The sequence below is a fragment of the Telopea speciosissima genome, chromosome 2 (genome assembly GCF_018873765.1).
Source record: "Telopea speciosissima isolate NSW1024214 ecotype Mountain lineage chromosome 2, Tspe_v1, whole genome shotgun sequence".
Classification (NCBI taxonomy): domain Eukaryota; kingdom Viridiplantae; phylum Streptophyta; class Magnoliopsida; order Proteales; family Proteaceae; genus Telopea; species Telopea speciosissima.
In genome coordinates this window covers 82,190,708-82,216,362 of record NC_057917.1, presented here as the reverse complement: position 1 = coordinate 82,216,362, position 25,655 = coordinate 82,190,708, and the positions used below count along the sequence as shown (strand labels likewise).

The 25,655-nt window shown below is 42.0% G+C and overlaps 3 protein-coding genes across 6 annotated transcripts in view; 1 reads left to right on the top strand and 2 right to left on the bottom strand.

The window, feature by feature from the left end:
• Positions 1 to 514: 514 nt before the first annotated feature.
• On the bottom strand, positions 515 to 1,795 carry LOC122651227 (LRR receptor-like serine/threonine-protein kinase ERECTA). The gene has a single exon (XM_043844532.1). It carries the CDS (start codon positions 1,769 to 1,771, stop codon positions 515 to 517), a length of 1,257 nt encoding a protein of 418 aa, XP_043700467.1. The 5' UTR covers positions 1,772 to 1,795.
• Positions 1,796 to 7,722: 5,927 nt separating this feature from the next.
• On the top strand, positions 7,723 to 10,987 carry LOC122652032 (ALA-interacting subunit 3-like). The gene is made up of 8 exons (XM_043845660.1): positions 7,723 to 7,840; positions 8,197 to 8,255; positions 8,386 to 8,460; positions 8,557 to 8,679; positions 8,911 to 8,981; positions 9,902 to 10,199; positions 10,341 to 10,630; positions 10,714 to 10,987. Exons 1-8 carry the CDS (start codon positions 7,756 to 7,758, stop codon positions 10,763 to 10,765), a joined length of 1,053 nt encoding a protein of 350 aa, XP_043701595.1. The 5' UTR covers positions 7,723 to 7,755; the 3' UTR covers positions 10,766 to 10,987.
• Positions 10,623 to 25,655, bottom strand: part of LOC122652031 (ribosomal RNA large subunit methyltransferase I) — a 37,221-nt gene continuing 22,188 nt past the window's right edge. The window contains exons 6-9 of one of the 4 annotated variants that reach the window (XM_043845657.1): positions 20,340 to 20,524; positions 11,880 to 12,017; positions 11,142 to 11,275; positions 10,623 to 10,751 (exon numbers count right to left, since the gene is read on the bottom strand). In XM_043845657.1, coding sequence (XP_043701592.1) covers positions 11,147 to 11,275; positions 11,880 to 12,017; positions 20,340 to 20,524 — 452 coding nt within the window. In that variant the 3' untranslated portion in view covers positions 10,623 to 10,751; positions 11,142 to 11,146. Of the gene's footprint in view, positions 10,762 to 11,049; positions 11,276 to 11,879; positions 12,018 to 20,339; positions 20,525 to 25,655 lie in introns of those variants that run through there. The other 3 variants (XM_043845658.1, XM_043845656.1, XM_043845659.1) reach the window with 3 other exon arrangements.

Below are 25,655 nucleotides of genomic sequence, written 5' to 3'. Positions count from 1 at the left end.
TCCACTTTGGACCACTCGCAAGCCAAAGACAAACCTTAGAACAAATAAGAAAAGAAAAGGTTCAAACTTTTCTCCTTGGCCAGTCGCCATAAACCTGTCTGATCCATCACCCTCTTATATAATAAGACGTTACCATGAAGAAGACAACAAAACCACAAATACCTTCAAAAACAACTCTCTTTTAATCTATATATATATATATCTATCTATACATAATACACCGCTACCTGTCTTTTCTCTCTTACTCATCTATCTCTCTCTTCCCCCCCACCCCCTCCCTCTCACCCAATCAATAGTGATTCAGATATTACCCAAAAACGTCCAAAACAAATAACAAATACTAAACAAAAATCCACATCAGTATTTTAAAGAACGGAATCTAGATCCTGATTGCTCAGAGTTAGCCGGAATCGATCAGATTTTGCCAATGCCAGTACAGATTAGCAGCTCCGAGTCCGAATCAGACGATCCGATCCAAACCCCCCCCCCCTTTCAAATGATCACCCTTCTCAATTTAATCGGCATTACCACGGTGGATCGCCTGGCACTGATACGCGGGTCTCGAAAACAACCCACCGGCATTGGCCGGGCAGGTCATCGTCCCGATGGGTGGCACCATACAGTTGTACGACAGGCAAAGCGAAGCTGAGTCCGGCAATGGTGGCGACCCGGGTTCTAAGGGGAACCCGGAGAGGTAATTGTGTTGCAGGTATAGTGTTTTCATGCTACCCACCGACACACTCCGCACATACTCATCCGGTACGATCCCGATCAAACGGTTGCTATTCAAGAACAAAATCTCAACCCCTGCCAAAACAGGTGATAACTCCCCTGATAAAATGTTATGGCTCAAGTCCACGATCGATCCCTCACCGTACAATGTTGCATCATCGGCCAATGTTCTGGGGACCCCACCAGACAAATTGTTCCGTTGGAGCAGCAATGATGAGAGTGTTGGTCGAAACAGTGACTCCGGGATACTTCCACTGAAACTGTTCATGCTCAGGTCAAGGTACACTAACTCTGAGAGACGTACTAGTACGTTCAGTGGGCCCCACATCTCGTTTTTACACAAGGAGAGATAACGGAGGGACAACGGCATTGACGGAAGCAGTCCCGAGAAACGGTTGTTTTTCAAATCCAGGTGGAGAAGCTGAGTCGTCACGTTGGGCAACTCGCCTGAGAGATGGTTGGATGCCAGGATCAGAACCTTAAGCGAGGGTAACCGAGTGAGACTAGCCGGGACCGGACCGCCGAGTTGGTTACCACTAAGATCGAGAGTGTGAAGATTTGGGAGGGTTGAGAGACTGCACGGAATCGGACCAGACAAGCGGTTGTTGGTTAAGGATATGACTCGGAGATTCTTTAAGGTGCCGAGTTGGGGAGGGATTGAACCAGAGACAAATCCGGAGTAGAGGACGATCTGGGTGAGAGCAGTGAGGTTGGAGAGAGCGGGAGTGAGTGAACCGACCAGTCCGGGCGAGCCGGCCAGGCCGGTGCCGAGTGTGAGGGAGGTTACCCGGAGGAGAGGAGTGGCGGTGGCGGAAGGGTCGGGAGAGCAGAGGAGACCGGTGAAGGTGGAGCAAGGATTGGGTGCAGCGAAGTCCCAGGTGGAGAAGAAATCTGAATGCGGGAGATCTCTCAGACTGTTCCTGATATCGTGGAGGGCAGCGAGATCGGCGGCGCTGATTTGCTGCTGTTGCTGTTGGAGGGACTGGTGCGTGAGGAAGAGGAAGAGTAGCAGAAACAGAAAAAACTGAGGCTTCGCCATTAGACTATGAGAGCCACTGAATGAAAGAATCTCTGTGAGCAAGATTTTTATGAGAGAGAAAAAGAATATTTTGGTTGAAGCCTGAAGGTGTGAGGTAGTAAGAAGGTAGGATCAGTAAGATATACCTCAATGGCTCAACCGCCTCAGCGTTGCTCTTTGTTTGGATTTGAGAGAGAGAGAGAGAGAGAGAAAAGACAGGATCCAGCTCTTCTCCAGGGATCCCAGTCTACTCACTCAATCAGGCTACTCTATAATCTCTATTGCTTTATGATAAGAGAGAAGTACAATGACTTACTTAAATCTGGACCATGCATCGGAGATGATATGGTGATGAAGTACGTGGTCGTAGCTTAATATGGTAAGTCATTTTAATGCATCAATTGGTAACAGGTACCGGTTCCTCTATGGCTCTATTACTGGCCTTTATTTGATGAAAATAAAGATTAATTAGAAAAGTACCTGAAATCAAAATGGTTTGTGTGATGCATTGGATCTGTAAATCTCCTTTTTAGGTTATTAATTTATGAAGTTTAGACTTTAGCCCATAACCCATGAGACAAACCCCACATGAGAGTTGAGACCGTCTTATTATAGGTGGCAGATTCGAATAAAATCTGTGGGCCCATTACTAGTATAATTCAATTACTCCAAATTTTTATCAAGGTGGGTTTCACATGAGATGGGTGGTATTGAATTATTTTTCCCACAATCCCACCAAGAGGATTTAAAGTTAGTTATGGGGGGAAGGGAGAGAGAGAGAGAGGACATGAAGGATTGCATGAGCCTTTATTAGATAATCTTTAATATTTTGAGATGGGTTCAAAGGATAAAAATCCTCTGCACTGCTTAATCTAGCGGTGTCTTTGCATTTCGGGTATGCGAGCTTGACATGTGGAAGATACTTCTTCTAATGTTGCGAGTTTGAGTAAAAAGAAAAAAATAATAATAATTGGGTCTGTTCGAGTTCACACTGTTGGATGAAGCATCTTCTACATATCGAGCTTTAAGATTGGAACTACAAAGGCACAGCAAGATTAAGCACTATAAAGGATTTTTATCCTGAATTCAAGGTTTAAAAATCTAGAATCAGGATCTGGATCGATTTTGGCTGATTCTAATCAAGATTCAGTCGAAATCGATCCAAAATCGAGATGAATTGACCCCAATTTGCATTAACCCTAAAATTTGGACAAGATTTGGATGAGCTGGATTGCCCGATCTTCTCCTGAATTTTAAAACCATGCTTGTGGCTTTGCCAATGGTACCACACATCAATTTCCATCTCAGAAGTAGCTAGCACTATATTTGATCTGGGTTTTCAAAGTTTCCAAAAGACTTGAATACCTGGACCAGAGAATAACATTAGTCCAGTTCTTACTAACCGGGTTTTGGTACTATTTTTCTTATTAACCTTTTGAAGTCTACTGGTTCAAACATTTCCGTAGTCCAATCTGCTTTTTGATTGTAATCTAACCTGTTGTCAAACTAATCCTTGAAGACTGATATTGGTTCACTCGTGACCCAGTATTGGGGTGTGTCGATCTAAATCGGCTGGGTGAGCCGATTTAAAATATATTGTGCCTGGTTCGATTTGTGTTTTTATAAAACAATAGAAAACTGAACCATATAAAAACACCCCCAAAAAATGGAAAAAAATGAAAAATTGAACCAAAACGGACCAAAATCAAAAGATTAAAACTGAATTTTTGCCTTAATTGTTTGGTTTTAATTTGACCCTTTACCGATCCAAAACCAGATCAACCAAACCTGACCAAACTACCCGATTGACGCACGCAATTATGGAATTGTTTCCTTCATCTTTTCTTATTCCCATTATTGAAGTACTTTTTTTTTTATAAAAATTGAAACACTTATTTTAAAACAACTAATCAAGAAGTCAAATTGATTTGAAAGGTTCCAAAAAAAGAACAAAACGAGTGTGGGTTAAGGCCTTAAAAGCAGATTCTTGGACATTCCTTCTCCTTTAATGATGATATTATGGCTTTACATGGCAAAGAAAACAAACAATTTTGGTTCCCAACATTTATGAATGAATTCCCTTCTATTCATAGGACAACTAGAAAGTAAAATTAACCGTTATAAGGAGCCGTTGGTACCTTGGTGGTGGCATAAGTACAGTCCCAAAACATAGCATACCTAGTTACCTACTAGCTACTACTACAATTTCTACCCAAAAATACATAAAAAAATAAGAGTTACCTACTACAATAACCCAAAAAGGTCTCTAACCCATCAGTAAAATCTAATATCTTCTAGAAAGAGAATTCCAACACCACCTCCCCCCCTCCCAAAAAAAGGAGTAGTTTGGTGGATGCCAACCCACGCATAGAAATGGACAAATGGTGATACAATGTCTCATGTCCATGTATGGTTTTAGGAACCGGTATAGAATTGGCAGTATCGGGTGATCCGTATCAGTATCGTTTGATACTGATACTTTATTGGTGAAACAGTACGTACAAAGGGTAAAACAATAAAATAAAAAACTGTTTTTTATAGAAAACCAAGGGCAAAATCATCTGATAATCCAATAACATGACTAAATCCATGTATTCAAATGTCAAGTTTCAGTCAATCAAGGTTTATCACATGGCAATAGAAAATCTCAAAAGCCTAGACTACCAAGAAGATGACACAAAAAGGAAAGCAAGAGTGCATGGACATACACGAGAGTAAATAGAAGGTGAATGAATTAAGCTAAATTTTTTGACATATAACCTATTTAAAACATATCTTAAAGTATTTTTATCTGTTCCATTTCCTTCTTGTTCCTTTTATCTAAGTTCCTCTAATAGAGGGAGGTGGACCGCACCCGAGCAATGTGTTCGGGCAGGGGTAGGGTGATCATTTTCGCCCTCCCTCTATTAGAGGAACTTGGGGAAATTGATCTGCCCAGCAAATGAAGCAGATAAAAGTCCTATCTTAAATATCAAATGGTCAGAATTGTCATATCACTATTCTATGCAGCGAACAACTATGTCCAAATCTCCAACCACAAAAAAAATTAAAAACAAAATTTCCCAAAAAAAAAATAAAAAGTAACAAAATGATCCAAATTTTGTATCTGATGTGATCTACACGACTGTATGAGATTGTCAACTTATCCTGTTTGGTCAGCAGCTCAGGTTTGTAAAGAAAGAAGCAACAAGTACTATTTATAGAAATGATCATTAAAAACAAATTGACATTAGAAATACTAATGCATATGGGTATGAAATCGAATGTTAATTTAAAATTTGACAAATGGTCAATCCAACCATACATACTCTCCTATTAATCCAATGGTTAGACCATCCATATCATCCTTCCACATAATACAACTAAGCGAAGTCAACTACAAAAGGACCTTTCATCAAATTTTGTATTTAGGGATCACAATAAGGGAATCATGTTTTATTATTCAAACAGATCTCAAGTGCAATGAGGTGGGAATGGTGGAGGTAAATTCTCAATTTGCCAAATACATAGAATTCTCCTCCTTATAAGGATTTTTCTTCATCGATGATGAAGTGATTCGGTAACATGAGGTTATGATTAAACTTTGATTTTATCATTAACTCCCACCTCCTATTTGTAGGAGGTCAAAAATACCTTTCACCAAGTCTAACCAGAGGGTATGAATGAAGAGATTCTCTCTTCTCCATGAGAGAAAGAAAAAATTGGGTGATCCTAATCCTTGGATGTACAGAAACAAAATCCAAACAGGTCCTTAGGTCCTATCTTTATAATTGTTTAAATTTGGCAAATTGTAGGTCCACACCAATCTACCCTTATATTGCCTAATAAATAAATAATGATTTTTTTTGTGGAAAATAAATAATGATTAATAATAGATAAATTCTACTTATTAGGCGTGAGTGTGAAATATTACATGCCAATGGGCAAACAATCATATTTTAGCATTTTTGGGTAAATAGCCCACAATCATACCCGTAGTCTGGCCCACTATCTGTTATTTCATCACCGAAAAGAAAACTGTGGCTTAGCATGCGTGACTCATGCCCACGAGGTTACACCGTTGGGTAAAGAAGACGAAACCTTAATCCAAAGGAAAACTGGAAAACCCAAGTCAAGACTCAAGAGAGAGAACCGATTCGGGAAAAATATATATTTTTTTTGGGTTGATGTTCTCTGTGTCGCAGTGCAGCCTGCGTCCAGACACATGGGCTTGCCATTTAGGGGGTAGCGTGGTCATTTTACTTACCCCCATGTGTCTAGGCGCAACCTACACCCTCGGCACAGAAAACATTCTCCCTAGTTTTAAAAACATTGTATTAATATTCAAAAATTTTAGAAAGTATAAAATTTTAAAAAATAATTTAATAATAACTTCGATTTAGAATTAAGTTGTGAAAAATCATTTAAAGTGGCATGAATATATGCAAAAGAGACTTTTTTTTCTTTAATGAGAGCAATAGAGATTTTTGAATACTCTACTATGGAAATGTGATTTGATTTAGATTGAAGTAATTAAAAAAAAAAAAACATGTTACTTGGTCTAGGGTGCACATGACCAACCCTCCCCCTCTCTCCTCCCTTCGCATGTTGGATGTCTAGGCACACGCTGGCATAGGGGTCATGCAACCAAATAATATTTTCTTTCTTCCAAAATAAATACAAATATGCGTACAATGAGCATAACTTAGAATTAACAAGAAGTATGGTTTTGAATAGATTTGATCCGTAGAAAAAAATTACTTTAGTTGGAATAAGGACAAGGTTTCGCAATCCCAATTTTGATTTTGATTTTGATTCCTTTTCAAAAACTAGGATTAGGTCATATTTGGACGATTTCCTCCTTGACCGATTCCAATATGACTTTATCGAAGTCGGCCGAGAACCATCCAGATCGATACTCCTGATTCTAAGGATGAGTTGATTGAGTTTTAAACACCGTTGGATTGGAATCTATCACAATGCGACTACATCCAACAAGCGTGAGCTCAGCCTTATCAAGGCTGCTCTAGATTTCAGGGAACAGGTAGTAGTAATAGTACAATTACGTATTAGCTTCCCATTATGACTTTCTCTGTAAGTTAGTTGACTTTGTCCAACTACAGTCTACATTTGGGGGTTATTTCGCGGAACGGAGTTTAGAAAGTAAAAGTTGATGTGAGTGCTGGGCCCACTAAAACTTATCCAACGGTTGTGATCATTCAACCACTCCTATCTTTTCTCAACTTATTAAATCTATCTGCGTGTCATCTATGGGTCCCACTGATGGTCCCAAGTCTTGTATGGCGTGTGACCTGCTAATAAACCATCACAACAAGGAATTTATTTTAAAAAGAAAGTGTGTTCCACGATTCGATCCATGAGTTGGGTTCCAGGAATCTGGTCGGTTGAACCGTATTGAATTGGTCAGGGTAATCCGATTCCAATTGATCCAAATCATTCAATCTTTGTACGGAAACTAGGATTAGGGTAGGTTTTGATCGATTTCGGCTGATTTTTTTATCCGAATAGACCAGAATCGATCCTGACCAATTCTCCCAATCCGACTCAGCCGATCTAATACCAATCTAGGCCGGGACCGAACCAGATCTGATTAGATAATTTAAAACCCTGGCTTAGATTCCTCGCTGACCGTTGAAAACTCAATGGCGTCATGGATCACTTCATCAAAAAAAAAAAAAAAAAAAAAACGTGTTTTCTCTCTCTCTCTCTCGATCTCTTGAGGGGGGCGGCCTGCGGGTGCCCGGGCAGGCCGTCCCAAGAAAGAGAGAGAGTTTAATTTTCTTTATTGCTTTGTTTGCAGCTTTTTCTGAGTTCTCTTAAATTTTCAAACTGAAGCTGAATTCATCTCAGAACCTCAGATACCTTTGTTAGTTCCTCTTTCGATTTTGAAGACTATTGGGTTCTGATCACAAAATAAATCCATTTTACATCTCAGTCAGTTATATCTATCGCTTCTGGTAGTTGGTTTTCTGAACTTTCTTTAATTTGTATCTCTATCCTTTCCAATGAGTGGGAACGATACATCTCGCTCTGTAGGAGCTGGACCAGCTGATTCTTCAGCATTTAGAAGACTCTCAAATCGACCCAAATGTGAGCATCTCTTGAAAATACCATCTTTTCTTATTTGTTTTGGTTTGTGGCTCTGATTCTTGTGAACCCAGATGAAAACCTGCACCCTTTCATGATTTCTTAATTGCTTCTGTTGACTAGTTTTCTCTGTTAATTTCCCTCTTTGTGGGTTCAGACTCTTGCTTTTTTCCATATTTTTTGCTGCAATTCCATCCTTACCAATCTACTTTTTATTGTATTTTTGGTTAGTTCATCTAAAGTCTTGGCTAAGGAATCTATTTTTCATCTTCTTTGCTATGGAATTGGATTTCTGATATAGTTTTATTTTAGTACCCCACCTAAAAAAGAAACTCACATAAGTTTATTTGCTTTTTCAGATTCAAAATTTACTCAACAAGAGCTTCCAGCTTGTAAGCCAATACTCACTCCAAAATGGGTAAGCAGGCACCAACAGATCTGTAACATCTTCCTTAAAAAAAAAATTAATTTTACTATAAATAGTTATTTCATTTCATTCATTATGATCGAGTATATACTTATCTAGCAATCCCGATGGTTTCTCTCAGGTGATCTTAATATTCACAATCGTCACCATAATCTTCATTCCCCTTGGAGTTGCTGCTCTCTTTGCTTCCCGGGATGTATGTGTTAAGAATGATCTGAAATACTCTGTGTTCTCTTTTATTTATTTATTTATTTACTCCCTCATTTACTTGGATTTATTGTCCTTCTGTTAGGTTGTTGAAATTATCGATCAATATGAAACAGAATGTATACCACAAACCTACAGAGGCAACCAGACTGCTGAGATCACATTCATACAGAGCCAATTAAACAAAACATGCAATAGAACACTAACTGTAAGTCTCATTCTCTGAAATATGATTTTGATTGCTTCAGAGATTAGGCTTACTAATTTCAAAACAACTTCTGATTATCCTGTGGAAAGAATTCAAAATTTGTCATTCCATGATTTAGGTTTTGTTAATTGATAATCTTTTCTGCTCCTGCTGATGGCATTGCCAAAGGTGGGACTAATAGGATTATTTTTTTCTGTATTCGTCTAGTAACACATTAACAATTTGTTGCAGGTTCCAAAGGATATGAAGCAGCCTATTTATGTATATTATGAACTTACTAATTTCTACCAGAACCATCGAAGGTATGTTTTCCCTTTTGTTTTAAACTTATGTCTAAAGTTGAATCACATGTGAAGTTACCGAGTTTCTTTTCATCCACGGTGAACAGAGATCTCTTAATCTTCGGGTTCTGGTGGTTGGATCGGATACCAGATATAGTGTCAAGAGCATTTTGGAAACCCTGAATAATTTGAATAATCCCTCTATTATACCCTGAAAGAAGACATTTATGACTGCATTTTATATGTGATAATAACTTGTAAGAATTTTTACAAGAGTTTGAAAGATGTTACCATTTAATTGACAAATAACTAACTGTACACAAGCACACAGAAGCCTGTATTTTTAACCTGAACATTGTTAAAACTTGAAATATCTAAAAAATTTCTATGCAGCAACATGACATACCCTAATTGTAGGTGGATTATTAAATCCTCTTTATTCTATCATAAAACAATAGGCATGGGATTTCTGGCCGCTGGGTATAGGAAAAATGACTAGACTAGCACCTGTTTTTGCCAATTGGCAAAGTCAGATGGACTGAAACTGAAAGAGACCTTTCTTACATATCAAGTTTCAGCCCAAATGAAGTTCGCTACATGGCAAAACAGAGCGTTGGAAAATCGAGGACCTTGTAGAGGTCGCACGGACCACCAAGTAGGTCCATGGACATAAATGGGAGGGCATATGATTGAGTTTAAACCTGAAATTTGACACTTGGGGAATCCAGACCATTACCTAGGTATCCAGCAGTCCGAATGACCACATCACCTTTGCACGTGATGCAAATAGTTGGCCAGACCAGATATTATTCCTAGACATGCTAGACCAGGAGGCTTTTGTGTAAAACAATTTCCATGAATCATGACTAAACTTTTGTAGAAATATTTGAAGAAAAATCATTATATCTAAATAGCTTTCATGGTGATGCCTTGTAACTCAGGTATGTTCAGAGCGTAAACGCTGAACAGCTACTGGATCCTTCAAATTCAAATGTTACAAGCGGCTGTTCACCTGAAGATATAGCGAATGGATCTCCCATTGTGCCTTGTGGTCTTATAGCTTGGAGTTTGTTCAATGACACTTACAGCTTCTCTCTCAACAACCAGCAAGTGCAGGTGAACAAATCGGGCATTTCCTGGCAGAGTGACAGGGATCACAAGTTTGGTAGCAATGTGTACCCCAAAAATTTCCAGAATGGAACCCTACAAGGCGGTGGAACCCTTAACTCCAACATACCAGTAAGTAATTCAGCTCCACTCCTAACAGAACACCAAATAGAATTATTGCTTTTGCACAACTGAATAGTTGATGATTACATTGGTTGGGTTGCTATCCATGAAGCAAGAACTGATCTCATTTGCTATTATCTTGTGCAACAGTTGAGTGAGCAGGAGGACCTTATTGTTTGGATGAGAACTGCTGCCCTTCCAAATTTTAGGAAGTTATATGGGAAGATAGAGGTGGATCTCCAAGCAAATGACAGTATACAGGTGACACTGGACAACAACTACAACACATACAGTTTTAACGGAGAGAAGAAACTTGTACTTTCCACCACTAGCTGGCTTGGAGGGAAGAATGACTTTCTTGGCATTGCATATCTCACAGTTGGAGGGTTGTGCTTCTTTCTAGCCATGGTCTTCGCTGTTATATATCTGGTCAACCCAAGGTAGTAATATTTTCAATGCAGATGATTACCTTAACCATTTATTACCCTCAAATCTATTACTGATGCTATTTTTCTGTTTTCAGACGACTTGGAGATCCTTCATATTTGTCATGGAACAATACTGGAGGGCGCTAAAAGGACTTTAATCAGATGGGTTGCCCAGTTCCCAGACATGGGTGTATGTACTATATTGTGTATTGAGAAATCTAAATGACTATATAAAGTATGGGTTGGGTTGCTTACTTCATATGAAGCAAAGCATTCTTCGTCATTGGGAGTTTGAATTTTGTGAGAGCTAGACACATACATATGCTTGTATAATTTCAAAAAAAAAAAAAAAAAAAAAAGTATATAACATTGCCATTCTTTAACTGTTGAATGAATAGAAATCTCCCCCCCCCCCCCCTCTCTCCCCCAGACTTCAAAGTAATAGAAACCAACCATTTTAAGGGCATTGAAAAGAAGTAATGCACAGCATACAACTGCATTAAGTACATACAGACATGCTCACATTGTCTACAGTACTCTAAGCAAGACATTGGAAAGGTATGCTCCTTCAGGATAGGATGGGTCAATAGGATGATCACAAGCTGCTCCAGCTTGACGTAAAACTGTGACTTTTCTACCTGCCATTGAAGCAGCACTCTGCATGGAACCAACATAAAAAATTTTCTCAACAGCCATAACCACTATAATGCATTTTCTTTTTTAAACTTTTTTTTGGGGGGCAGGTGATAAGGGAATAAAGCAATCTATATTGTAAATTCTTTGACCACATAACTCCATTGTCATCCAACATCTGCTCAGATAGAGCACAAATCTGAATCCATCACTAAGCTGGGTATTAGGCTAATTCATAATGATATATGTTGTATAATTGCAGCAGGCAACGTTTGGGTCATAGTTATCAAGGTGTCGCCTAGGCGGGCGCCTTGCCGCCATGGCGGTATCGCCTTGATTATGAACCATCTAAAACGCCATGGTCGCCTTCCCACCTTTATAACTATGGTTTGGGTATTCTTTTTCCTCAATATAGAAGTGTACCAAGTTCTACCTTAAATATACCACAAATATTCACAGTTCCCAATCTAGATCTAAGCCTCAGGGGAAGCTCAAATGACATGTAAATGAGAAACTCTTTCAGCAGTAAAAGAATTTTCCATGACAAGAGTCCCTCATCCAGACTATCTGAAATAATTTAGAGGTCAATAAGCTGTTTAAAATAATGGAAAAAAAAGATATTACTTGCCTGAAGAATACGTAAGAACAATCCACTTTGGGTCATCGCCCCTGAACATGAGCATGCCATGAGAAGACCACCTCTCTTCGTTATTTGCATGGCTAATGAATTTAGATTTCTATACATACCAGATGCACTTTGTAAAACCTGGAACCAATAGTGGCCCAATAAGAAGCAACAAACGGCCATTAATTTATCTTCCAGATTCTATGACTCAGATTTTCAATATGTAATTCATTTGATGTTATTAAATAGCCAGAAAGATCCTCAGCAGATGAAAATAGATGTCTTATGTGAAGTGAAAGAAGACTAAGGGTAAAAGAATTATTCAACCAATACAACCACAATTATATGTAAAAAATATGTTACACATGCACAAATTTCAATGGGGAAGCAGTTCAAATATAAAAGTATTGTGACAAGATGTCATCCATTTCAGCATCATACTTTGTTAAGTAAAAAAAACAACAGTTTCCAATATGTTGGAACGTTGGGTGGAGTTAGAATTGATAAAGACAGAAGAATCTGGATTTTCCAGAGCCCTGGAACCTTTTATCAGCATGAAGCCCTTTTCAGAAACAGACATTCCTCTCCTGGAAAGCTATCTGAACCAAAGGAACTCCATCTAGGGAGTTCTTCTGAGTTGTAGCACCTTAGTCATTAATTTTTTGACTTCAGCACCCCTTTTCTTTCCAAATGTGTTAAATGTGCCAAAAGTTTTGCAATTATTGTGATAGTAATGGTGAGTTTCAATTCATAGAATTTAACTCTTTCTGTAAATTGGTACCTAATTCTTCAATTTCTTGTGGCCGTTGGACCGTTGGTTCGGTCCAACGGTTAGGTTGCTCCATTGTGACCAAGTGGTCATGGGTTCGAGTCTCTGGAAACAGCCTCTCTGCAAAGCAGGGGTAAGGCTGCGTACATTATGACCCTCCCCAGACCCCACAGTGGCGGGAGCCTCGTGCACTGTGTGCCCCCTTTATGTATGGATCAGATTATTAAGAGTGGGAGTTTGGGATGCTCTTAACATAAGGAGGAAATGGGTGGTGGTTTGATTTTCAGTGTTTGTGAATGGACCTCAGGAAGGACTTCTGCTGAACTAGAAGTATCCAGGAAAGGGATTCATTGAGAGATTCTCAGTAGAATGATGCTGTTGGCTGTTGATATGGTCTTGACTCGGGGGGCTAGGGTGTGTTAGGCAGCGCTAGTGGTTTCACACCTTAGATTTATTAAAATAAAGAAATGCTGTATACAAAATTTTCTGGATTTGACATTGTTTTAGTGGTATGGGAGTTTTTTGTTCCTATCAATGCATCACTGTGGATCATTTCCACAGTTAAGAACCATCATCGTTAACGTATGAGTCCTAGGATATCCACATGTATAAAACCTTTTTTTTTGTTTTGGATAAATTAGAGATTTTGCTAAGGGGAGAGAGAAGCCCAAAGTGAGATGTACAAGTGATTAATGTATACAAGCTTGCTAAGGCAGAGTACAACCACTATATAGTAAAGGATCACTGGCAGAAATAGGTGTGTGTGGTGTATTGTTGTCTTCTTCTCCGGCCAGATTGGTAACGTCCCTTGAGTAAGGTGTGGGTCTGCAGGCAGAGACCGCTCTAAATCCCAGCACACTCGGGTTACCTCCGGTCTGGTAAGAGAAAGACACTGTTCATCATCCACCATGTTTCCTGTTCCCATCTCATAACAGATGATAGGTCCGGTGCATCTCTGAAGGACGGAAGACATCTCTCCTCCTTTTATCATGAGTTTACAACCTCCCACTACTGCTCCCGTTACCCTTAAAACATCTCATGCCTCTAAGGTAGACTACTTATATGAACTTAATTATACCCAGGCTGAACAGCAAATTCACCCGACCAACTTTCCCATCATAAACCCTTATGATGTTTTCCCCCAGTTTTCTACCTCAGTCACCAGGAAGATCAGGACGATCATATCTCCTAAAAGGACTCAAGGTCTAAAGGAGTACGTCCAAGCTCCTCCTTTCTCTCAGAATCAGGTCACTGCTAGTGGAAAAGAGCAGTACTTTCCTGTGAACATCAGTTCTGAGTTGATCAGGCAATGGATCCAGCTTGGTTACACCCATCTCCACCTTGGTGTTGTCAAGGTTGCCATTACCTTCCATGGCCGAAAGGGTCTCCCGGTTGCCATGCGTCTTAATCTTCTGGACACCAGATTTCGGAATTTCCCACATGCAACCATCACGGACATTTAGACCACTCTGAACGATGGCACTGTCTTCTACACGGTGTACCCTAATTACAATATTTCTCTGCAAGATCCGAACCTGCCTGATGCTTGGCAGTTTCTGATTCAGTTGACAGGCGCACCTCAGAAAGAGACAGCAATAGCAGCCACTCTTCACTACCAGATCTGCTACAGGCTCCAAAACCATGCCATGAACCTCAATACTGGATTCTCCAGTAATGATGCAGCCCTGTTTGTCCAGATCGGTGAGGATCGAATCCCTACTATTACGCATGTTCCTCGACAGATCGACAGAGCAGCCCTGATTAAACTCATTCCTGAGTCATGGATCACGGCTTACGAGTCTACTCATAACATCCCAGCTGCTACTCCGCCTCTGACGGCTACAAACCCTGTCTATCAGCCTCTTGAAGATGGCCATACACTTGTCTCATATCCAAAGCCTGCTGATATGTGTACCATGTTTCTTTCGGCATCCCCATCATGGTTGGACGACGTCGATGATCTTGAAGAAGATCCTCCACCTCCTCCACCTCCGAAGCCAAAGAAGAAAAAGCGCCAGCCAGATCCTCTATGGCTCCGCTATCAGGCCGGCTGTCCAAACGTCGGACCCCTTGGAGAAGACCGTGGCAGATATCAGTTTATCGTGGACTATGGCAATAGCAAACCCTATTTTTTGGGTTGCTGTTCTCCGCCACCAGCTCCATCTCCTCCAACGGTCACGCCCTACTGCAAACCAGATCTGCCTCCGGCTCCCCCTTCACCTCCAACGGCTCCCCCGTTGATGTTGTGGCAGACACAGATTCAGCAACCTATTCCTTGTTTTATGGCTTCTAGTTCGGAAGGGATCAGCAGGAATTTCCCTCCCACTGCTGACTATGAAGATGCTGATCGACGCCGCCACAAGTGGAAAGTCACTCCTCCTAATGTCCTTGACAACATGGGACAGATGGCTACCAACTCCTCAGTTGAAGCACAGCTGAACTGGCAAGCAGAAAATGCTTTGGTCCAGAACCAGTATCTGAACAAGCTTCTTTCCTATCAAGAGCATCATACACTTGCTCTCCGGCAGAATGAATCCGACATCCGTTACCTCAAAACACGGATCAAATCTCTCCACCAAGAGCTAATGACTATAGCTATGACGGTGAAAGATTCCTCATATGCCTCCTTTCTAATCTCTGGCCGAGAAAAGGAAAAGAAATTGTTGGAAGAACAGCTCAGAGTGTATCAGACTCAACCATTTCCGTCAAGCCCCACTCTCTTCCCTGAATCATTTACATCCCCTATCTACCATGAGTATTCAGCCCCACATAGCTTCCCAACGGCTATGTTTAAGGAGTTACAGGACCAACAGAGACATCTAGCTACCCTCAAAGCCAGATCTTCAAAACCGAAGCGATCCCATACTTCTTACCCTGTCTCTTCACAACCTGTTTTTCAACCCACTCCTATTTCCCTACAAAAACCCATGGTTCAACCTACTTTCCAACCTTTACCTGACCAGCAAACAAGATCCTCTAGTTTTGTTCCCTGGGTTCCTCCCAGATCAAAACCTGATACCCCTGTTTCAGCTTATCCTGTTATCCCTCTCCCGGAAAATACTAATACCCTCAGCACTTTCCTCACTCAGTTGACCCTGACTCAACCTAAATCCATACCTGTTTTGTCCATGGCCAAAGTTTCCTCTGTCACCTCCTTCTCAGACTCTGACTCTTTCAGTTCCCAGAGTCCCTTACTTGCCTACCAAACCCATCCCCCGGCGCCAGATATCTCCCAAGCTCCGACTGAACCTATTGTCCATAGCAGCGACAGTGAAGTTGATACTGCACCACAGCAGCAGCAACAACCCAAGGCCGCCCCTGTTCCTCCTCATATTCCCCCTCAGCCACCTAATCCCAGTCCTTTTGCCAACCAGGACCCTAAACAGCTATTCACCTTTGATGGTCTCCCATTTCACAAATGGCCTGAGCGTATTTCGAAGTTTCATGCCTGGCTTACAGCAGAAATGTTAGTTGCTGGAGCCACAGACGGTACTGTAATCACCAAGTTCTTGGCCCGTACCCATGGAACCCTCAGAGAATGGTTCATGGCCCTTGGTGGTTATCGCCAACTCCAATGGACTCAGATTCCTATTGATGTCTTCATCGCACAGTTGTACAATGAGATGATTGGACCCATTGAGAACAATAGAATCAAGGCCCAAGAAGAGTATTTCCAGATGAAGTGTTGCTCCTTTCAGAAGGCTGATCTTGCTAAGCACTATACCCGCATGTTGGACCGTTTTTACATCCTTGGAGGTTTAGATGACCCTAATATGAAACAGGTGTTTCTCAATTCTTTCCCAGAACCCTTGGGAAAAGAGGCCGTAAAATCCTTGCAACATTTTGGCCTGCGAATTGATCAAGCTCCTATCGGTCGTCTCTACCAAGAGATCCTTAGTGCTCTGCAGAAGTTGTGTGATCAGCAGCTATTTTTCAAGCAATGGGAAAAGACCACCCATAAGCTCACAGATGCTTGTGACACATCCCATCTTAAGATCAAGTACAAAGACAAAGACTGTTCTTGTCCCTCTAAGAAGAAGTCCCACTTCTCCAAGATCAGTACTCGTCCAGAGAAGAATCACAAGAAAAATGGTACTCACAGATTTCATCGGTTCAAACGTAAGCATCAACATAGGTCTCAGCAGCAGCCCTATAAGTTCTTCAAACGAAAGAAATTTCGGCAGAAGACCTCTACCAAATGCTATGCGTGTGGAAAAATCGGCCATTTTGCTCGCAATTGCCCTGACAAGGCCAAACAAGCTAAATTGATGCATATGCTCGCCCCTTTTTCCATCTCTGATGATCCAGATGCTGATGTTGAATCCCTTTACTCTGTCGATGATGATTTCTCCCCGGACTTACTGTTTGCCCTTGAAAATTGGGAAGACGAAGACTTGGATACCTCCTCACCCGAATCCGAGTCCGATGGATTTGACCCCATCTACCTGATGGCCTCTCCTTTGTCCTCTCTTAACCCTCCTAAGTCACCAGCTTTTGCTATCACCAAAACCCCACTTCCTCAAGCTAGTCTCTCCATCTCCCCTACCACACGGGACTGCCCTATCAAAGTTATTGGCTACTTTGACATAGGTTGTTCCACAACCATATTAGCTCCCCATGTCCTTCCTTCTGACTGTTGGAAACCTCACAAGCAGTTCTTCACTGCAGCCGATGGTCAAACCTTTTCGGTCAACCTCATCTCCAAAAACCCTATCCGTTTCCAAATATTTCCCTCTTACCCTATGCCATACAGTCTTAGGATCTTCACTTCCAGGACGAGATGTCCTTATTGGTTTTGACATTCTTTGTTAGTTACCCCACCTAAGATGGAGTATACATGGTCTCAGCTACAAGAAGCAATTCATCCCTTGGACAACTGCTCCTAATTTGCTACTAATCACTCCTTTTGCAGATATCAAAGAACAATTGCTCCTCTGTTGCAGTGCTGAAAATCATGCAGACTTTCTTACCAAATGTGATCATCCCCTCTGGCAAAACCCGAAGTTCTTCATCCGTCGCCCTTTCAAAAAGAATGAGGATGCAAATCCTACCAAAGCCAGCCACTCTGGCATGAAGCCTGAACACCTCACCAGTGCGCGCCAGGAAGTTGCCCTCTTAGAAGCTCAAGGCCTCATCGAGAAGACATCTTCCCCTTGGGCTTGTGAAGCCTTCTATGTGAACAAAAGAGCTGAACAGAAGCGTGGCAAACTGAGACTTGTAATCAACTATCAGCCCCTCAATGCATTTCTGGCTGATGACAAATTCCCATTACCTACAAGGCCTGCCCTTCTACTTCAACTTTCCAAGGCGAAGATCTTCAACAAGTTTGATCTTAAAGCAGGATTTTGGCAGCTAGGAATTCATCCAAATGACAGGTCCAAAACCGGATTCTGTATTCCCGGTGGACACTTCCAGTGGACAGTTCTCCCCTTTGGTCTCAAGGTGGCTCCTTCCCTTTTTCAACAAGCTATGCTACAGGTCTATGCTCCCATACAAGAACATGCCTTGATCTATATAGACGACATACTCCTCTTTTCCGATACAGAGGAAGATCATGCTCTTCTACTTCAACAGTTCTTGGACATCACCATAGCCTATGGTATAATGCTCTCACCAACAAAGATGGAAGTTGTAGTCGACACTATTGATTTTCTCGGCGTTACTATATCAAAAGGACAATTCCAGCTTCAGCCACATATTGGTCGCTCCCTCCTCGAGTTCTCAGATGGCCCCTTCACTCGGCAAGAGTTGCAGCAGTTCCTCGGCATCATAAATTACATGACCGAGTTCTTACCCCACCAGGTCCGATTCACGAATCATCTTCACCGACTCCTCAGAAAGGATGCATCACCCTGGTCCTCTGTTCATACCTAGGCAGTCAAAGATCTGAAAGCCCTGGCCCAGTCATTGCCAACTCTCCAGATACCCTCCACAGGACTTCGTATTCTACAGTCCGATGCCAGTGATACCCAATGGAGTGCAATTCTACTTGAAGAATCCTTAGACAAGATACGACGTATATGCGGATACCGTAGTAGCATGTTCAAACCATCCGAACAACACTACCACTCCACATTCAAAGAGATTCTTGCAGTCCGTCGTGGAATTGAGAAATTTCAGTTCTTTCTTATTGGCCATACATTCCAGATCGAAATGGATATGACAGCTTTCCCGAAGATGTTACAGTTCAAGCAGAAGCAGCTCCCTGAATCTCAGCTACTACGATGGGCACAGTGGTTCTCACAGTGGTCTTTCAAGGTTCGTCACATCAAAGGCAAAGATAATGTCCTAGCAGATTTCCTCTCTAGGACCACGAAGAATTTACCATTATCTTCTTCCATCCCTGCCCTTTGTCTGCCCCTTACTCCTGGAGCCTCCTCCTCATCATCTTCAGCTCCACCACAACCTGATCCACCTGACCCACTCCTTGACCTTTTACCTGCTCTCCCAGCATCCCTCTTCAGTAATATTTCCCTTCGTACCCTCAGGACCAATAGTATCTCTACCTATCAGTCCATTCTTATCTCCATGGTCCATCATAATGGCCTTCAGTATGATTGGGTAGTCTGTCACCAAGACTTCCCCTTTCTTACTCCTTTCACCATCAACCCGGCCCTCTTTGATAAAGAATGTGTCGTTTTCTTCTGGCACCTTCTTGCTGTTCACACAGTTGCTCTTACCTTCAACCGTCATACTCTCTACCACTATCTCAATACAGTTTCCACCATCTTCTCTAATCTTATTGGCACTGTTTACTTTCGTCTCCAAAGACCTCAGTGTCTAGCCCGTTTTCTCCGACTCTTTGCTCCCATACCTCAATGGCTTCAGTCCCTCTCTGCTCTTGATGACGACCCCTTCGTCACCTATATTTTCCATCGACCACCTGATTTCATCCATCATCATCTGGTCACACCCCCCATCCTGGATCACAATCTCATTGCCTATGATCCGACCTTCTCCCTCCATGGCACCAGTACCGAAGATCTCTTTGTTCATCGTGATGATTCAGAAACTCACAAAGAACGATGGTACACCTTCATGACCACCATGTGCTCCTACAACCATGTTGATCCTGCAACCCTTCCGGCTTGCCTTCTCCGCAGCACCCGTACAGCTTGGGACGTCAATAACGAGTTGCAGCACCCAGTCATTCGGCGTATCATGAGCGAGCACCTGGAGTTCGAAGTGGCCCACTTGGTTGGCAGTAAACGTCGAACCCTGCTATATACCTTATGTAATATTACCTATTCGCCTAAATTTCGGCCGAAACAATGACAGTCCCATGTTTTGTACGCTATTTCATCTCCGGACCTTCGAAATTACCGAAATTTCGGCGAATTTTCGAACTATGTTTCTCCTTCATTAGTTGATCCAAGTGTAGTGATATCCTCACAATCTCACGTTTGTCCAACACTTATAAAATTTAGAATTGCTTCTTTTTTTTTTTCCAATTAAAACTGCATTTCAGTTCTTATATATTTGACATACTTAGCCCATATTATACTTCTGTTTCTCACATAAAAAAGATCTGTTGTTTGCAATACTTTCAAATCACCCAGTAGATTGCAAATCAAATATTTCTAGATGCCAAAATACAACAAAGACAACTTAATCTAGAAATACAAGAGGAAGTCTATGTCTGACAGATCAAGCATCAACTACCAATCAACAAACACAGCAGAAATATTAAGTACCTTCTTCCGAGGTGCTAGTTTTGGGGGATCCAGAATAACCAAATCCCAAGATTCATGCCTTGAAGCAGCTGATTTCATAAATTCAGTTGCATCTTCTCTCAAATAAGTTATTCTTCCTGGATCAAGATTGTTGAGAAAGATATTTTCTTTCGCAAGGTCCAAAGCAGGTATGGAGGTATCAACACCTGAGAGAAATAGGAGATAATTAATCACTTGAATGTTATTCGCCTCTCAATGACAACAAATTCAAGCGAGCTATTAAAATTGTTCCATCTGTAGAACTAAGGTGTTAGAATATATAGGCCAGAATACCGTAGGGGTATTCTGGTCCTTTCCTCCTTATGTTTTATTCTCTTATGTTTTATTCTTTCTTTCCTTGGTTTAACGGCATATATGTCCATGTAATTCTGTTTTATTAGTATAAATAAAGGGCTTAGGGAATCATATTGATTCACTCAAGCATTAATCTCTAATATGTTTTGTTAACATGGCATCAGAGCCACGATTTCTGTGACCTGTTTTCAAATCCTCCCCCCCTCCCATCATTTTTTCTACTCTTTCCCTTCTCTCGATTTTTTTTCTCCCCCTTCTCCTTGCTTCTTCTCCCTCTCTAAGGACAGCACTGCAGAGGTGATCCGATGATCTAGTTGCTGCCCTATTCCCACCTCTTTTTTCCCTTTTCAATGACCTACTACTCCTGCTCGATGGCTGCTGCTGGTTCTCTCTTGCGTTAATTGGAGTTTCCAAGTTTTTGAAGATCAGGCCCTGATATTTATTGGGACTGTTTCTCCCTATATTGGAGCCCTTCTGCAACACTGGCCTGCTGCTATCAACCCTCATACAGGTGCTGAAGACCCCTTCTCCCCTTCGATCTCTTACTTTCAGGGTTTTCTTCCAACAAAACCCTGTCCATTATCGATTTGGGATAAGCGCTGCTTGCGGCTGCTGCTTCTTCTGGATTTTTTTTCTTCAACAAGGCCAGTCTCTGCAGGCTCTTGGACAGATTCAAACAGGCTTCATCTGCAGCAAAGTTTTTTGGGTTTCCCTCCCCCGATCGATTTCTCTTTTTTGGATTTTTTCCAAAACCCTAACCCCATCGATCTTGGGGGGGGGGGGGGGGCTCCTCTATTGCTGCTGCCTTTTTTGGAGGTGTGTTTCCCATCACAGAGGGGCACTCGGCTCTGCTCTCAGCCCTTGGCTTAGCTTTTTTTTGGGACTTCTCTACACAACAGCCCTTCTCGGCACTATGGGTGACTCCACTACTACTTCGACTGCCACCTCTGATCAGGTTAGCCATGATAAGTCAGATTATCGTGATCTTCATCCTAACCCTATCAAGTTAGATGGCAGCAACTACCTGCTGTGGTCTAGATCTGCTTCTTTTGCAATTGCTGGACGTGGCCTCAATGGCCATATTGATGGCTCCATACCTATGCCGACTGCTCCTGGTTCTGCCCAGACTAGATGGCTTGCCCACAATGGTCTTCTTATGTCCTATTTGGTTGGCTCTATGAATTCAGACCTTGCACAAGGATTTCTCCTCCTTGATACAGCTTCTCAGATTTGGTCTGCCTGTAAGGAGACATATGGGCAGCTTGGTAATGATGCTCAGGTTTATGAACTTCGCAAGAAAGTCCTTCATACTACTCAAGGGGAATTAACTGTCTCTAAGTATTATGCCACTCTCCGCAGCCATTGGCAGCAATTGGACCATTTTTCGGATTATCACCCTGACACACCTGCCAACATAGCTGCCTATAAGAAACATGTTGACGAAATCAGGGTTTATGACTTCTTGGCCGGATTGACTGTTGAGTATCACTAGATTCGTGTTTAGGTGTTGGGCCATTCTCCTTTTCCCACACTTGAATAGTCTTATGCCCTGGTTTCTTCAAAAGAAAACTGCCGGGCTGCTATGTTATATCCTCCTGTTTCTGACAGATCGACTCTCCAGACTGCTGCCCAAGCTCTTGCTGCCCCTGTTGGTCCTTTATCTGTTGGTGGTTCTACTCCCGGCCCTGTTACTTGTGACCATTGTCACAAGCCTTATCACACCAAGGACAAGTGTTGGAAGCTTCATGGGAAACCAGCTGACTTTGAAGCCAAGCGGGCTGCCAAGAAGAAACCGAAAGGCAAGGCAAATCAATCAGAATCTGTTCCTACAGCCCCAGCTACAGACATTGGTCTATCCCTAGACGATCTACAGGCCTTCCAACGTGTGCTAAGGTCTTCCGCTGCTGCTGCCTCTACTACTTCCGCTGCTACTGCCAATTCCTCTGCTCCTTCATGTTCAAATTTTGCCCAGTCAGGTATCCCATTTGGTGGTCATTGTGCTTCTGTGGCTTCTCATCCCTGGATCATTGATTCCGGGGCTACAGATCACATGACTGGTTCATCTAGCTTATTTCATAGATATTCTCCCACTTCTAGGAAAGACAAGGTCAAAGTGGTTGATGGTTCCCTTTCTTCCATTTCTGGAAAAGGAATCATCAACTGTACTTCCACCCTTCCCTTGTCTTCTGTTTTACATATTCCTAATTTTACTACTAACCTGCTTTCCATTAGTAGTATTACTCGTGATCTTAACTGCAAGGTAACTTTTTTCCCTTCCCATTGTGTTTTTCAGGATCTGGCATCTAGGAAGACGATTGGATTGGGTAAAGTCCACAGTGGTCTGTATCTGCTTGATGATGGCCGTCTCTCTCTACCAGTACCTTCTCCACTAGATCAGAACTCCTTGGTCTTTTCTGAACTTTACCAATGGCACTCTAGATTAGGTCACCCTCCATTGGGAATTTTAGCCCGTTTATTTCCATCTTTGGTCACCAAATGTAATAAGGATAACTTTTTTTGTGAGGCTTGTGTTCTGGCCAAACAGACACATACATCTTATTCTTTATCAAATAAAAGGAGTTCTTCTAGTTTTCATTTGGTGCATTCGGATGTTTGGGGACCTAGTCGTAAAACCTCTATTTCTGGTCATCGTTGGTTTGTCTCATTTATTGATTGTCATTCTCGAAATACTTGGATTTATCTTCTTCAAACTAAAAATTAGGTTTTTTCTTGTTTTCAACATTTTCATAAAATGATCCAGACCCAGTTCCAGGCCACTCTCAAGGTTTTACGGAGTGATAATGGCACTGAGTATAAGGAATCCCAACTTCAAAAGTATCTTGCTGATAATGGGATTATACATCAGACTAGTTGTGTTGATACCCCGGCCCAAAATGGTGTGGCTGAAAGAAAGAACTGCCACTTATTGGAAGTGGCAAGAGCATTAATGTTTGCTCGACATGTTCCATCCCAATATTGGGGTGATGTTGTTCTCACTGCAGCTTACCTTATTAATAGGTTACCTTCACGGGTTCTAGATTCCCGTCGCCCATCTGACATTTTACTTGGAGATTCCTCCTTTGTGGTACCTCCAAAGGTGTTTGGCTGTGTCTGTTATGCTAGGGATACTAAGTCCCCTAGCAAGCTTGAACCCCGTGGGTTGAGGTGTATTTTTTTGGGTTATTCTCCAACCCAGAAAGGTTACAAGTATTACCACCCTCCTACCCGTCGTACTATGGTCAGTATGGATGTGGTTTTTCATGAAACCCTTTCCTATTATTCTTCCCCACCTTTTCAGGGGGAGAGTTCTAGTGAAGATGTGGTTCATACTCTTGGGTTTCCCCTTACTTCATCATCTATAGTTACTGACCAACCCTCCCCGGCTGCTGTCCAGCCTCCCGCGGCTGCTGCCCAGCCTCCCGCGGCTGCTGTCCCTTCACCTGAGGGGAATCCAATACAGGGGGAGATCATGGAAACAAGTGGTGGTAATATTCCTATTCAGGGGGAGCCGACTCCAGTACAGAGGACCATTTGTAACTTTCAGAGGACCATTGACAATTCTGCCATTCTCACTTATAACCGGAGATGTTCTAATAGAGGGCAGAATCAGTCCACTGCAGCACCGACACCCATCCAGTTGCCGACTCAAGATCCAGATCCTTCTCCTGGTGAGCCTTCCTCTTCTGATCTACCCATTGCTCATCGCAAAGGTACCAGGACCTGCACTTTACATCCCATTTCCTGTTTTGTTTCCTATAGTTCTCTTTCTCCTTCTTTTCGTACTTTTGTTTCCTCCCTTTCTTTTGTTTCCATTCCTAAAAATTGGCAGAAAGCATCTACAGCTGGGAAGTGGAAGGCAGCAATGCTGGAAGAAATGAGAGCATTGAACAAAAACAATATGTGGGATCTTGTAGCTCTTCCTCCAGGGAAAAAACCAGTGGGTTGTAAATGGGTGTTTGTGGTCAAGCAGAAGGCAGATGGTACAGTGGATCGGTACAAGGCACGTCTGGTTGCTAAAAGATTCACTCAGACACATGGCATTAACTACCAGGAGGCTTTCGCACCAATAGCAAAACTCAAAACTGTAAGGGTATTGTTATCCTGTGCAGTGAACCTTGGATGGGATCTTCAGCAGTTGGATGTGAAGAATGCCTTCCTCCATGGTGAACTAAAGGAAGAAGTATATATGGACATTCCTTCAGGATTTTCAAGTCCTGCTACCAAGGGTAAGGTGTGTCAACTAAAGCGTGCACTCTATGGCTTGAAGCAGTCACCTAGAGCTTAGTTCGGTAGATTTCACAAGGCTATGCTTTCAGTGGGCTACCAGCAAAACAATACTGATCATACCTTGTTCATCAAACGTATGGGTGATAGGGTTACTCTCCTCATAGTCTATGTTGATGATAATGTAGTGACCGGCAATGATGGTGATGAGATCAAAAAGTTGAAGCTGTTTCTTGGCCGTGAGTTTGAAATTAAGGATCTGGGGACTCTGAAATATTTTTTAGGGATAGAGGTTGCTCGCTCTTCAAAGGGCATATTTCTGTCTCAAAGAAAGTATGTCCTGGATCTACTGTCTGAAACGGGGCTGCTAGGGTGTCATCCTTCGGACACTCCCATAGAAGCTACGACAAGACTCAAGGAGAAAGAGGGCACATCAGTTGACAAAGGTCGTTATCAGTGGTTGGTGGGCAAACTTATCTGCCTCTCTCACACTCGACCAGACATTGCCATTGCAGTTAGTATGGTCAGCCAGTTTATGCATGACCCTTATTCTTCTCATATGGAGGTAGTACTTCGCATCTTACGATACTTGAAGTCTGCTCCGGGACAAGGAATACTTTTATCTCTCAATGGTCATCTGAAGGTTGAAGCATACACTGATGCAGATTGGGCTAGTTCAAGTAATAGGAAGTCCATCTCTAGATATTGCTCTTTTGTAGGTGGGAACCTTGTCACCTGGCGTAGTAAAAAACAGAATGT